The following is a 15767-nucleotide window of genomic DNA, read 5'->3' as shown; positions in this document are numbered from 1 at the left end:
ATTTTTTTTTTTTTTTGGGTTTATTTATAGATAAATATTTTCAATAATAATAACCTTAACTTGTGCCCCAAGGGTATAAGTTAGCAAGACCCTTATTTATATTGTATCGTAGACATGTAGGTTCTCATTCCAAATTAAATTTATAATAACTCTAACACTCATAGCTATCTCAATTCTTTTAGAGATCCGATGTAAATTAGTTGTATATAAATTTTATTTAATTATTGTTTAATTATTATAAATATTATATAAAGTCTTATTTAATTATGGATTAACTATGACAAATTTAAATCTCTCTACAATTGTCTATCTTACACCTCTCAAAGACGGTACTACTAACTATTAGAGACGATTTTTGATTTTTGTTTTGTTATTTAGATGTACTGCTATACATTTTGCGACGATGACACTATTGTAAAATCATGGTTTTAAACCATCAGTAAAAAATATTTTTTCTACTATTTTTTAATAAGTTATTCAAAACAATTAATCTTAAATTAAGATAAAACAAAAAAATTTAATTGTAAATTTTGTTACGAATTATATGTAAAAGCATGGATACATCAAACTTAATTAAAACAATTACATTAAAAAGTTAAAAGAGTAATGAAATAATGAATGTCCAATTTCACTATTTTTTATCCTCCAATAAATTACATCTACTAAATATATATGAATTGCCCTTGATTTTTTCTCTACAATTTAACTATTTTTTATCTTTATTTAAAAAGAAAAGTTTATAAAAAAAAAAACCAACTAAATAATACTCAATGATGTTGCTTTACTATCGTTAAATTGATAGTTAGACTTAGAGAAACATTTAAATCTCTTGATGACACACAAATCGCCTAAATGACAGAAAAAAAAATACTATTAATCCAATTTTTTATAACTTTTTTTCATTAATATTTTGTCAACTTCCAATAATTTAAAATATATCCAATATACTTTTAATATCAAATTGAATAATAAATAATATTTTCATATTATCATATATATATATATATATATATATATATATATATATATATATATATATATACAATTTGAGATAATTAATTTTAAATTTAATTTATTCCCATACAATATAATAATACGATTAAAATATGTCCTTCATATTTTTCAACATTTTGTTCACCAATTTTATATTACCAATAAGTTAGAATGCCGACACATAACACGCACTCATGATTTTTCACTTAGATCATTTCACCTACAAATAAATGCATTTGCCTCTCCTAACATTTTAAATATTAACTATCATTCAATATGATTTTCTTATAAAAAAACTTCAAATAAATATCAAAATAACACTTAAAACCAAATAAATTATTTATTTTAGAAATACATGTAACTAACTTCTCATGAATAAAGATATAATTTACTCGATATTTTAATAGTTTTATTACATTTAACATGAATATATACATATATATTTTTTATTTTATTTTTTACTAAATAAATTAATAATATTTCAATATTTTAATACCAATATCAACTTGCACCAAAAATAATTAATAATGAAAAATGAATTATTTACATTAAAGAGTAATATATATATATATATATATATATATATATATATATATATATATATATATATATATATATATATATATATATATATGATAGAATTAAAATTGATCAGAGATTAGAGATTACAGATTCTAATGGTGGATTTAAGCTTCTGATACGATCGGAGAGAGACTGACCTTCAAGGATAGCACTTTAACGCTCAAGTCACTTTGAGGATAAGATGAGTGAATAACGTTTAAATTTGAATTGTATTTGGAAAATGTCATGCTTCCTCCTTTATATATATATATATATAGTATAGTGGTTTTAACAGCTTGCTAATCTTCATGTCAGGGATGCATGGATCAATTGGATGAGTCTTGGATTTAGATGCGCTCTATTAAGCCTTGGTGGATCGATGTATTCAATGGATCACGACTATTAGGCCTTCTGATTGCTAGAACACACACACACGCACACACGCGCGCACACACACACACACACACGATAAATGGGCAATAAATTGCGTTAATACTCCTTTTTGGATGGAATAATCAATAATCTTAAAAACTATGTTTGATATCAAAGGAGACACAACATTGTTATGCATGAGCCTTTTGACCCTTTGTAAAAGATTCATTGCCTCTAGTGCTAGGAAGTTAAAAAAGTCAAATGCAAATTGTATGAAAGCATATCAATGATTTCACACACAGAATTCAAGAACTGACCGGAAATGATATATTAGATCTAGTCAAGTTAAGATAATTTAACTTTCCTACAAGTCTTCAATATCTTCCTGGATTAGTATATGACTCCCCCTGGTTAGGGAGAAGCTTTACATTATGATCCATATGAGTGTTAGCTGGTTTGCAATCTGTAAGACCTATTTTTTCCAGAGTATCAAGAGCATACTTTCTTTGAGAGATAACAATACCTGACTTTGATTGAGCTACCCCAATTCCTAGAAAGTAACGAAGAAGACCCAAATCCTTAGTCTAAAAATGATAAAATAAGTGTTGTTTTAAAGCTTTTATACCCTCAAAATCATCACCTGTAATTACATTGTCGTTAACATAAACTACTAGATAAATATATTTATTTAAGGAGCATTTGGTGAAAACAGAGAGATCTGATTCACACTGGTTCATTTCAAATTATTGCAACACTTTAGTAAATCTTCCAAACCATGCATGAGGTGATTGTTTCAAGTCATACAAAGACTTTTATAGTTTACATGCCCGATTACACTCCTCCTGAGCAACAAACCCATGAGGTTGCTCCATGTAAATATCCTCTTCCAAGTCACCATGCAATAATGCATTCTTGATATCCAATTGAAATAAAGGCCATTGTTTTATGGAAGCCATGCCTAGAAAGAGGCAAACAGACGACATCTTTGCAATAGGAGAGAAAGTATCACTATAATCTTGATAGTGAATTTGAGTGTATCCTTTTGCCACTAAGCGAGCTTTCAATCGATCTACCTATCCATCAAGACCCGCCTTAACATTAAATATCCACCTACAACCAACAACTGATTTTCCACGTGGGAGAGGAACAAGCTCCCAAGTATGATTAGATTCTAAAGCTGAAATTTCATCAAGTATTACCTGTCTCCATCCTGGATTGGATAAAACTTCCTAAATAGTTTTAGGAATAGAACCAGATGCAAGTGCAGTAACAAAAACATAATGGGTAGGAGATAACTGATTATAATACACACACTTATAAATAGGATAAGGGTTACAGGTTGAATGATTACCTTTACGAATGGAAATGGGAAAGTCATAAGACGGAGCCAGAGCAGGGGTAAAGGCGCTTGGAATAGGAGCTGAATCACGTGGTCTCAACCTTCTCTCATATGTAATTCCATATCGATTTAGCTGTGGTGGAGACTCATCTATCACAATAGGTGGACTAGACGATAAAAGACTGGACTCAAACGACTCAAAATATGGAATATGTAAAACTTGATCTAAATTAGTTTCAGGGACACCTTAGTTGGGAAAGTATGGTACGTCCTCAAAGAATGTAGCATCTATACACGTGTAGAAACAATGTGTAGAAGGAGAGTAACACTGATATCCCCTTTGAATGCTGGAGTAGCCTAGGAAAACACATTTGATAGCACGAGCATACATTTTATCATGACGTGGGGACAAATCATGAACAAAACAAGTACATTCAAAGAAACAAGGGGAAACAACATATAAGGGATTTGTAGGGTGCACCGGAGAATGAAGAACCTCATCATTCAACATAGAGGATGGCATTTAGTTAATTAAATACCTGGCAGTAAGAACATCATCACTCCAAAACTTTAGAGGTATATTGGCGGTACGAGCAGTGTCAAAAATGTGCCTGCGTTTTCTTTCAGCAATACTATTTTGTTGAGATGTATGGGGACAACTCGATTGATGTACGATGCCTTTGGAGTGCCTGAAAGAGTTGAAAGGATAAGAAAAATTTTATTTTGCATTGTCACTGCGTAAAGTGCGAATTGTTTTTCCAAACTGTGTTGATATTTCACAACAAAAATTCTTTAAAATAGTAAACAACTCAGAACGACCTCTCATTAAAAACATCCAAGTACATCTTGAGAAATCACCAATAAAAGTAACATAATACCTATACCCTAGGATATAAGGAATCTGACTAGGACCCCACACAATGGAATTAACACGTCAAAAAGAGATAAAGCTTTGTTATTAATGCGACTGGAAAAAGAAACTTTAATATGTTTTCCTAATTGATAAGACTCACATTGTAAGGACTCTAAATGAGGAGAATCATATACCATTTTCTTTAATTTTGTTAACTCGAATGACCTAAGCAACGATGCAGAAGATAAGGAGATTCGGTAGTAGCACATATAATGGAAGTGGACAGTTGAAGATAGTAAAGACCACTAGATTCAATTCCAACTCAAATTGTTTGTCCCGTACTTTGGTCATGTATAAAAAAGAAATCAGAAGTAAATGTTATGACATAGTTTAAAGAACTAATTAATTTTCTTATAGAAATCAAATTGAAAGGACAATAAGAGGACAATAAGGAATCAATAAGACAGAACTCAAAGAGAGTGATGAGATAGGTAATACTTGTCTAACACCAATTGTCTCAACTTCATATCCATCCACAACAGTAATATAATATGGATATTTAGGTGGTGATAATTCAAAGAAAAGTGAGGCATTACCAGTCACATGGTCTGAAGCACCAGAATCCATAACCCATCCAATAGGAGTAGCATTAGAAAGACAAACCATAGAATTACTAGTATGATCAATAGTATCTAAGGAGGTGGTTTGTTGTGTTGCCTTCAATCGTAAATGCTCCTTATAGTCGTTGGTAGGGAAAGTAGTTTCGAGTTGACCATTTAATTCACGGTTTGCAGTGGTTTGAGCAACATTTGTAGTTTTGTTCGGGTAGCCATGTAAGTCAAAACGTCGATCTTGAGTGTGCCCATCTTTCCTACAATGAGTGCAGTAGAAGTTACCTCTACCTCCTCTACCACATCCTCAATCACGACCACATCTTCCATTACTAAACTTAGAAACAAAAACAGAGGGAGTAGTATGAGTTTTATCACTTGGTAAATATACTCGGACGAGATGATCTATTAGTTCTTCTACCATAGGGATGGTAATATGTGTAAACACATGGTCTTTAACTGGACTATATTCTTTAGAGAGACCATGAAGAATAAACACCATGAACATATTGTCAAGTTGCCCAATACCTTTGTAATATCATCATTAACTCACATAAGTTTGAGGCCATCAATAGTAGACTGAATACTGGTGAAATATTCTAATAAGTCTTGATCATTCATATGAAGAGTAGCCAAGTTGCGGACCAACACATACATTTTTTGAATATCATTAGCATAAAGGTTCTTAGTCTTCTTCCAAACCTCATAACATGACCTATATGCATGAAAGTGTGTCATCATATTTGGTTCAATAAAATTCCACAACAATGATACAAGTTGATAATCAGTGGTTTCAGAATCATCTTTTATCTCTTTATCAATTTATGAAATCTTTCAAGTAAGATGGTCTGAGACGTTGTCCTTAAAACCATAACTCAACAGAAGCATACCAATTCAAATAGTTCTTATTACCATTTAATTTAGTCATCATAATAACGGGTGTTCCTTGAAACGCAAACGAAATAAGACCCTTTTTTGATGATTCTCCGTAATAACACATTCCTTTGAACTTGAAATTCCAGTCATGATTTCAACACTACCAAATAAAGAACTCTGGATCACAGAAACACCACACAATCGACAACTTGTATGCGAACAAAGAGAAATAACAGCACACCAATACGCCGGAGGCAAATAACCGGTTGAGACATGCCTTAAACGTGAGACCCACAAATTGAAAATGGTCCCACTAGATTCAGAAGGCAGACCGAGAAGGAAGCAACAAGCGCCGTCAGAAATGGACAGCCAGAGGGTGGCGCGTGGATCACACGCGTCGACGAGTGGCACAAGTGAAGGCGCATGGGCGATGCTGGGGCGGAGCATAACGGTGCATGAGTGGTTTTTTTTACGGTGCAACTTTAGCGGGTGGTAGATCGGAACAATATATAAATAAGTAGTTCAATTAATTTTTAAATAGACTAACAAATTAAAAGAAAAGTGAAAATAAATATTTGTTGACATTGACTTATTGAAACTTATCTAGTAACATAAGTTTTGTGAAATTATATTTTAGGGAGAAGTTATTAAAACAACTTATGATATTGTTTATAAGATTTTTCAGCATAAGTTCTTCAAGATAATTAAATTTTATTTTTGTATTTTAATTCCAAAAATAAGATATAATACAATAAAAATAAAATTACTCATATTTATTTAAATAAATTGATCCGGTAGGCTTAAAATGTTTTTTCTGCTCAATTCCCAATGTTAGCTAAAGCTTATTATTCTTTTAAAAAAATTGATCTGAAATTAAATGAGTTAGTTTGTCTGACCTATTCTCTATCTTTGTTAAAGCTTATGTATTTGAAAGAAGTTTCTGATATTACATATAATTTCTAGTTTGATCTGACTTTAACTGTCCAAAGAAAAAAAATAAGTTTTAAAATAAGCTGAGAGGCTCTCTATTCTCTCTAGTAACTACTTAGGGCTTAATAGATCATTATAGATAGATTATGGAGAGAAACTAAATTGAAATATCTACGTATAAAAAAAGTTCAAGGAATCAGATATTTTTCCTTTATTATCTTGAGTTCATAACTATTGAAATGTCAACCATTTTCCCTCCAATTTATTTATTAATCTTTATCTTCCATAAAGCCATTACTCATTATGTTGTCTGCTAATATTTGGGAATGAATTCTTCCTGCAACTGGACCAATATTCAGCTACTAGCCAAGAGAATGAAGAGTTGGTGTCCATTAGCTTTGAAGGCTCATCATATTCCACCACTTTCCCATAAGAGAGGACCATGACCATGTCACTGTCTATTACTGTTGGAACTCTATGAGCAACTGTTATAACTGTGCATTCTGCAAATTCTTGTCTAATTACTCTTTGTAGAATGGCATCTGTAGCTGAGTCAATGGATGCAGTAGCTTCATCCAGAACTAGAATTCTATTTCTCTTAAGTAAAACTCTTCCAAGACAAAACAATTGCCTTTGTCCTAAGCTCCAGTTTCCACCTTCATCACTCACTGCAAAACTTTTCAGAGTTACACTTTGTTGATTGCAAAATCATATACTAAAACTGAATAATGATAATATAGTTTCCTTAATGTTGAAAGAGATTGTTGCCAAAGATTTACCCGAAGAGTCCAAGAGATTTGGTAGCTTGCTGATTGTTTCCTTAAGCTGACATTTCTCCACAGCCTAAACATGAAAATCAAATATAATCAAACGGAACGGAACCAGTTCTTATTGAATTCCTCCTGTAAATTTCTACTACATTTAATAGCTACATGTTTTTCTACCTTTTAAAACTAGTTTATTTACCTTCCATATTTCATCATCTGAGTACAGGCCTAGAGGATCCAGGTTTGTCCTAATGCTGCCCTTGAAAAGAGTTGGTTCTTGAGGGATTATGCTTAGCCTCGTTCTCAAATCCTTCAACCCTATTGAGCATATGTTTATCCCATCAATGAGAATATCACCTCTTGAAGGTTCAACTAAGCGAAACAAAGCACTTATAAGTGTACTTTTTCCACTTCCAGTCCTTCCAACAACTCCTACCCTACTCCCTTCTTTAAATGCACAAGTAATTCCCTTGAGGACTAATGGAGCGTTAGGACGATACCTAATCTAAAACCAATGTAAAAAATTGCCATCAGAGCATAATTTTTCTGTTCACTTCTGAAATAAAAGCTTAAAACTAAAAGTAGAGGTGGAAGAAAGACATGATGCAACTTTACCTCCAAGTCTTGAAGATCAATCCTGCCTTTGGAAGGCCACGAAGATGGTGGCCGGTTATGATCCAGAATGGCAGGAGGCTCAACCGGTATGTGAATGAATTGCTTGATTCTTTCAACAGAGATAATATAATTTGACATGTCGGCAAACCATCTACTCCAAAATGTTTGGGCTGTTGTCAAGTGAAGTGCATAAGAAAGAGACAGACCCACAAGGCCTGCACAGAACAACAGAAGAGTTGCCACGAGCTATTAGATTGATAATTGACCTTTATATTTAAACATATATTATCTTACTACTACCTGGAGATACATATCCCTGAGGAAGTAGAATAAGTAACAAAGCTGCAGTGATGGCAGTCAAATTTTGAAGTGCTTCAATCCTTAAAACTGCCCATTCCACTGCCACATTCGAATGAAAGAACAATGAAGCATCTGTGTCCACAAGTGTTAAGTAGTTTTGGAAAAAATTGTCCACCATGTTGAATGCTCTTATAGTAACCACTCCAAGTGATGTCTCGGCTGCAAAATTCATGACTGGAGCTTTGGTTGTTCCGTTGATCCGTATTAGTTCCCTAGCAGTAGCTTGATAATATAGCTTTTAGGAAAGAAAAAAAGATTAACAATGATCCAACCTTAGACTTAGAAGGAATCAAGAAAAACCGGAAGTTGGATAAACCTGAATGTATATTGATGCAACCATTGCAGGAACAACAACAATGAGAATTTGCCATGTGACTGAAACCATTATACAAATTATCACCAAAATTTCAATTGTCATAGATGCTACATAGGTGATGGAATAAGGTAAATCAAAGTCCAAAATACTCAAATCGGATGAAGCCTGCACAAAAGAGGAAAAAGTAAATGAACAGAAGGAAATTAAATATACATTTTTTTTTGCGTATTGGTAGTAAAAAAATCTCACTCTAGTTAAAATCCTTCCTACAGGAGTTGAATCAAAGAACAACATTGGAGCATTGAAGATAGCTGCGGTGAAGCTTGAGAAGAAAGTAGTAGAAGCTTTTAATCCAAGAAGTGCAGTGATGTAAGACCTTACATAGACAAAAACAACACTAGAAAGAGAAATTAGTGCATAAACTCCAATCAATACGTCATTTGTTACTTTTGGAATTTCAATGGCTATAGCAAGCCAAAAGGTTGATGCAGTTTGCAAAGCCAAGAAAACAGATTGTCCTAATATGATCAAACACATCATGAATTTCCCTTTGGAATAATTAATATAATCCCAGAATGGCTTCCATCCAACATTACCAATCACTTTTTCTTCCTCTTCTGTAAGCTGTGCACCAATCGGACCCTTGATACTAGAAATCTCTCCCTCACTTTGATTATACAAAACCTCATTTTCAGAACCTCTTTTAATTCCATTAACTTGATTCAACTCAGTAATTGTGTCATTATGAGCACTCACTAGTAGCTTAAAGGTTGTTCCAGCTATCAGGAGATTCTCATACGTGTCTGATTGAATAACTTTTCCACCCTCCATTACCTAGAATTTGAGTTCATCGTGTTAAATTATGTTCAAATGTAGTATAATATAATAGGCATACAAATGAAATACTTTACCAAGATAGCATCAACTTCGGATAGAAACTCCACTTGATGAGTAACTAGAATGACTGTTTTCTCCCTTAAAGCAGTCATGACACAGTCCTATAATGTTTTAGATGCAGTTAGTTTTATTATCATTAATTAATTAACACGATAAAAGTGATTGTTCTTTACATTGAATAGTATTGCAGCTGTATGTGCATCAACTGCACTGAAAGGATCGTCGAGAAGATAGATATCAGCATCATTGTAGACTGCTCTAGCTAGTTGAATCCTTTGCTTTTGTCCTCCACTCATGTTAATCCCTCTCTGACCAATTTCTGTAAGATCGCCATGGCTAAAATCATTGATATCCTTATCTAAGGCACATGCTTTGATTGCTTTCTCATATCTTGTTTTGTCCATTGGCTTGCCAAAGAGTATATTATCGCGAACTGTTCCACTCTGGATCCATGCAGATTGGGAAACATAAGCAAGAGTGCCACCTACATTAACCTGTTTTCCATCACAGCAGTATATCATGGGGTGAAACTTTTGAAGATACTAAGTTTATTCATATGAATTTTGCATGGTACAAAATCTAAATCGGTTCTACTAGTAACTTACAGTTCCTGAAATCTTGGGAATCTCTCTAAGTATTGCATACAAAAGTGATGATTTTCCAGCACCAACTGGTCCACAAACTGCTATTTTTTGTCCCCATTTGATTTCTAAATTCACATCCATTAAAGTTGGAGATACAGATTCACGATCCCAAATGAAGTTGCCATCGTGAATTTCCACAGCATTGTTAACCGAACATTGCTTAAAGTTTCTTTCACCATCATCTTTGTTTAGCTCTTCATCAAGCAAAAAGTTATTAAGACGATCAAACGAAACCTTAACTTGAATTATAACGGATAGAGCCTGTGGAATCATTTTAACAGGCTCTCCCATGTTCCTCAATGTTGAAATAACAGTGAAAATAGTTTCAGCATTCAATGGTGCACTCTTGGTAACAGCACATCCAAGGAACACAACAGCAGAAATAACTGTAGGAGACATCCAATAGAGAAATGTACTAGAGGCTTTCAAAATCTGCACCTTAGACAACCATTTGAACTCTTTATCGCGTAGCGACTCGATTAAGTTCTTGAATTTTTCTTCCCATGATTGTAACTTAATGATCTTCATACTATTTAGAATCTCCGAAGTCGATCTTAGACGTTCGTCCTGTGCAATCATAAACTGTGACTGACAACTTTGCAGGCTCCTTGCAAATGGTACATTGAGAAGTCCACATATAAGAAGAGGTACTAAACCAGGAAGAGCACCAACACCAACAACAACAAAAAGAATAACAACGGAAAGAACAAGCTGCAATGCAGAAGTCCATGCTATATGAAACCACCATGGAAATTCTCCCATTCTATAAGCATCAACTGCAATATAGTTCACAATCTCGCCGGCGGAGTGTCTAGTTCTCGCCGAGCTAGAAAGTTTTAGCTGCTTTTGATAAACTGCCACCATGAGAGCTGATCTCATTTTCATACCTGACCTCTTTGAGTTAAAATACCAATGTCTTTGAGAGAAAGAGTCCAACACTTTGGAGACAATCAAAAAACCAACTATGGAAAGACCTTTTCCAAGATCTGCCTCAGTTCTATTAGAGTAGTTAACAAAAGCATAGAGTATTAAAGGTGAAACTACAACAGAAATAGTTCTGATTAATCCATAAAACGCTATTAATATGTTTTCTTTTAAGAAAGTTCTAACTATAGACCAAAGAACCAAACTCTTTGTATTATTCTCAGTCCTAAGTGATTTCCATGCATGGACAAAATTTTGATAGGCCATGTTAGCCTCATCTTCAGGAACAAGGGAAGGAATGTGTTCAAGATTGAGTGGTTTTGAATAACCTAAACTGAGTAAAGAATTAATCCAAGAGAAAATCAATTTACTGAGAAAAGTAGCATGTCCTAGTTCTGTTTGTTTTGTTTCAACTTTTTGAGCTAACAGTGGCTCAGAAATTTTACCTGCATTTATATTATCAATGTTTCAATTAATCAATATATTTATAGTAAATACTCACAAGAAAATATTCATCACAAAATAAGAATCACAATTGGCAAATTTTGGGCACAATTATGTAATACATATCCGAGGAATTAACTTGCCCAACCCCAACTTAAACCTGCCAACCCCAGAGTTTTTTAATTCTAAAAAATGCCATTGAAGAAAATTTGAAACAAGTGAAAAAAATTTATATTATTAAAAATTATAAAATTTTCAAAAAAAAAAATGAAGAATACCGAAATTTTGTAAATCTTTTTGAAATTTTTGAATTATTTTTTACATTACTAAAATTTTCAAAATTTCTGATACAACATCGAAAATTTCAAAATTTCCGATACATTCATGGAAATTTCGAATTGTCCAATAATGTAAAAAAATAAATCAAAAACTTTAAAATTTATTTTGAAAATTCTTCATATATTTTTTTTTGGAGATCTTCATAAATTTCGAAATTTCCAATAAAAATAAATAAATCTAAAAAAAAATAGTTTTTACAAAAAGATATAATAGTAAAAATATTCTAAATGAGATGCCGGATGTAAGTATGGTTGGGAAGTTAAATGCTCTACATATATTTATATCCGGTTTGAGAAAATCTTCATGCTTAAGCCCAAACTTGTGTGACTACAATTTTTGTATTAGTAATTTAGTACATATACTTTATGGATATTTAAGTATTTTTATGCATGTTATCCATATTTTTACTAAAATCAATCAATCAACTATTAAATATTATATTATTTTAAGTTTTTAATAATATTAAAAAGAATTATTATAGAATTAAAAAAAACTATAAATCAAATTATTCAATTTGTCTAGAATACTTAAATGAATAAATATTATAATATAAATTCAAATAACAAATCGTAGAAAAGAATATATATAATTTTTCATTCAAATAATTCACTTTTTCAAAAAAAAAAATCAAAATAATCCACTTTTTAGTTTAATTGTCAAACTACCCCACTTTAAAAAAAACGTTAAGATGTAGGTGTCAGATCAATTAACGCCTACTCTTAATTTTAAAGAGGGGGCGCCAATTGAATTGGCTACAACACATGGTGTTGTCAATCCAATGACGTCCATGTGTATAAAGTGAGAGGAGACACCAATTGGTCTGGCGCCTCCGTGTATTGTGTAATTCTTTTTGTATAAATAGATGTGTTGGGTGATTCATTTTTCCACGTCTCTTTTCATTATATTGCAAACATGTTTCGTCTTCGTTGCCGCTATGAAGAAGGGATTTATTCGAGAGACAAGACTCTGATGGAGATGATGTTCTGGAACATCTTTCGTTCTGAGCAACTAAAGAGAGAGTTGGTTCGTTGATTAAACGGAAACATACCTGAAGGCGAAAAAATTAGAAGTATTGAGAGACTCGATGTCGTACGTGGTTGGGTGCGAGTAAAAAATGATAAGGATGTTAGGGAAGTGATGTTTGGACCAGATAACGTCAGTTTGATTGTTGTAATCAGTTAGAAATGTTGTTTTTAAATGTTGTGGTTAATTATTTTTAGTTGTTTTGATATTTGTTGTTTGTGTTATTTATTTAGACCTGTTCGGTTTTAAGTGTGTTTAAGTTGAAGTGATGTTTGAAGTGTGTTTAAGTTTAAGTTGAAGTGTGTATATATCAAAATCAAAGGTTAGAAAAATTGAAAGGAGGTACTAAATTATGATGCAGAGGTTGCTGATTGGGACATTTTTCTTATTGTGTCCGGGTTGACGACATATACTACATAATCTTATCATTTTATCAACCGTATCCATTTCTGTTCTAATACGCATGTTGTTTGGCCGTCCTTTTTTCTTTCTTCGCATCTCATCGTTGTGCCAAACTATGTCCCCTTGATATGGAGGCCAGTATGCCTTCATTGCTAGCACTGAGAAGCTTTCGTTATAGACATTCAAGACTGTAATGACTTTGTAAACATCAGATAAATGGCTGTAAGCTTCCTGACGAGTATGTGTGCATGACGCAATGATATGGGAGCAAGAATACGGAAGACCTGAAATTTTCCACAGTCGCACCAACTTTTGTTTAGTCTGACAGCATAAGATAAATTTGGTTTCCCCTCATTGTGGTCCATTATTTCATGTACACTGAAATTTTGCCTATGACGATCAAAAATTGTAACCGCGTGTGTGCTAGCTTTGATAGTTTCCTCTTTCATCACTTTCATACAATATTCACTGAATAATTGACCTGATATTAACACTGCACAAACACAAAAACATATGACCCTAACATGCCAAACACCCAACCAAAATACCAAGAGCATACTTGTACCACCACCAACAAGTAGATCATCATCAAGACACCCAACATCGCTATGCACCCAACACATCACCCTACCATAGCCACCTTAGCCAAAACAGTCAGTGATCATTAACACCAATCGTCTCTCCTCCTAATATAGCCAAGAAGCCCAAACATCACAAAACCGAAACATGCAACAACCATATGGCTACCAAACACCACGACAATCATTTCAATCTTTCCTCGACACATCATTCACACCAATGTCGCCCTTCAATCGTCCTAGCCGCCCTTCAATAACTCAAACACAACCCAATTACTCTGGCATGGGTCACGAACTCAGCTATGACGGTAGCGTTTCATTGCATACACAAGACTATGCGGATTTGTCTGAATATCTTATGCAATCTCCTACAAGTGGTGGTGATGTTCCTGGACCCTCAAATACTCAAACACTTGGGATGAATCATCAACGTGGATTAGGGTCACATGTTTGGGTAGCTAGGGGATGTAGTACCAGAGTTCGGTTAGGTAATCCCGGTCAACGACATTAGCCTTTTTGGTTATCGTATGTAAACACATATTAATATTAATATCAATTGGTCCGATTTCAACTTTTATCTAAAATGTACATTGTTTTTCAATAAAAATTACACAACACAAATTAGTGTCAGACCAATTGGTGCCTCTTTTAAAACTTAACACACATACACCAATTGGATTGATAACACTAGATGCATAAGACAATCCAATTGACGCACCTCTTTAACTTAGAGAGCATACGCCAATTCATCTGACGTCACCTCTTCAAAATGGGGTAGTTTGTGAAATAATCTGAAAAATGAATTATTTTGAAATATCACATTGTATATGCATTATGTAATAAATAAAAATTAATATTAAAATTAATGATTAAATAATAAAATATTTTTTAAATCGATATTATTTTAAAATTGGAAATTATTTACCAAAAATATTGAGCACACTTTTAAAATTATATTTATCATTATGTTTTTATATTTTAAAATTGTTTTATATTTTTTTATAAATTTCTAACACTATAAAAGTTTTTACTTCCTGTGTCTTAAAATGAGTGTCATATTTATACGGATTAAAAACATGTGATAAATAAAATGAGAAAATAATTTTTTTATCAAACTACTCTTATTGATTATTAGTGTATTCAAATTATCAATAATGGAAGGTGAGAGAAATAGTAAATTAAAAATATTAATTAAATATACAATTTTAAGATCAAGATTAAAATCACATTAAAATCAAAAATAACATTTTATTTTAGAACAATTTTTTTATAAATGCGATATTTGTGTCGGGACAGAAGGAATATCATCTATGTATCAGGAAATATCTACAATATATTAATGAAAACAATTATGAGATATTTTTAAGCAAATTTGTTTTTCTTTTTGAGCCCCAAACATTCCACTTGCATGCCAGAGATATGTATGTGATCAAGTTTTTTTTTGTTATTTACTTTTTAGGCTATTATACATTTAATTCCTTTTAAATAAAAAAATTCAATACTTTTAGTAGGTAAACATACTTAATGTTAAACAAGAATTTTTTTATTTATTCACTCATAAATTTTAGCATGCTCGAGTATTTACTCACTTATAGGTGAATATTAGTCCTGCTCAATGATAACCAACCCAATAAGAGTGTGAAAAGTAAGGAGATGAAGACATAAAATATATGTAATATGTGTGTGTGTGAAATAATTGAGAACTTATGATAGCTTAGAAGAAGATATATAGTGATTGCTTACATAACTCACAATACTAAAGAATGAAAAATAATCAAAGTTACCTATTGTGTTTCTCAACTCAGAATAAGTCATTTTTGGAGCTTCAATATTGGTTTGTGTTTCTGAACTCAGCTGAATAGACTCTGAATAGTGATTATTAATAAGAGTTGTGAACATGGAAGGATCTAAGGCTTATTAGCT

General features: G+C 32.5%; 1 protein-coding gene across 2 annotated transcripts; it reads right to left on the bottom strand.

The window, feature by feature from the left end:
* Positions 1–6613: 6613 nt before the first annotated feature.
* Positions 6614–15767, bottom strand: LOC127076413 (ABC transporter C family member 8). Of its 2 annotated transcripts, none has more exons than XM_051018060.1 (11): positions 15629–15767; positions 10096–11504; positions 9664–9984; positions 9505–9591; positions 8843–9427; positions 8594–8758; positions 8218–8512; positions 7918–8132; positions 7502–7807; positions 7315–7378; positions 6614–7203 (listed from the first exon to the last, which is right to left on the bottom strand). In XM_051018060.1, the coding sequence occupies exons 1-11, from the start codon at positions 15741–15743 to the stop codon at positions 6830–6832; spliced, it is 3936 nt and encodes a 1311-aa protein (XP_050874017.1). In that variant the 5' UTR covers positions 15744–15767; the 3' UTR covers positions 6614–6829. The 2 variants fall into 2 exon arrangements, with proteins under 2 accessions (XP_050874017.1, XP_050874018.1); XM_051018061.1 differs by having other exon boundaries at positions 6616–7203; positions 10096–11131; positions 15629–15746.

This window comes from Lathyrus oleraceus, chromosome 4 (assembly GCF_024323335.1).
Source record: "Lathyrus oleraceus cultivar Zhongwan6 chromosome 4, CAAS_Psat_ZW6_1.0, whole genome shotgun sequence".
NCBI lineage: Eukaryota > Viridiplantae > Streptophyta > Magnoliopsida > Fabales > Fabaceae > Lathyrus > Lathyrus oleraceus.
Note: the sequence above shows the minus strand (reverse complement) of the source record. Positions and strands in the feature narration are given on the sequence as shown.

Excerpts from the sequence above, each read along its gene's own strand:
- LOC127076413 (XM_051018060.1), bottom strand. The coding sequence starts at position 15,743 with ATGTTCACAACTCTTATTAATAATCACTATTCAGAGTCTATTCAGCTG. Across the intron at positions 9,985-10,095 it reads TTCCCAAGATTTCAGGAACT|GTTAATGTAGGTGGCACTCT; the intron begins GTAAGTTACTAG and ends GATGGAAAACAG. Across the intron at positions 7,204-7,314 it reads AAATCTCTTGGACTCTTCGG|TGAGTGATGAAGGTGGAAAC; the intron begins GTAAATCTTTGG and ends AAAGTTTTGCAG.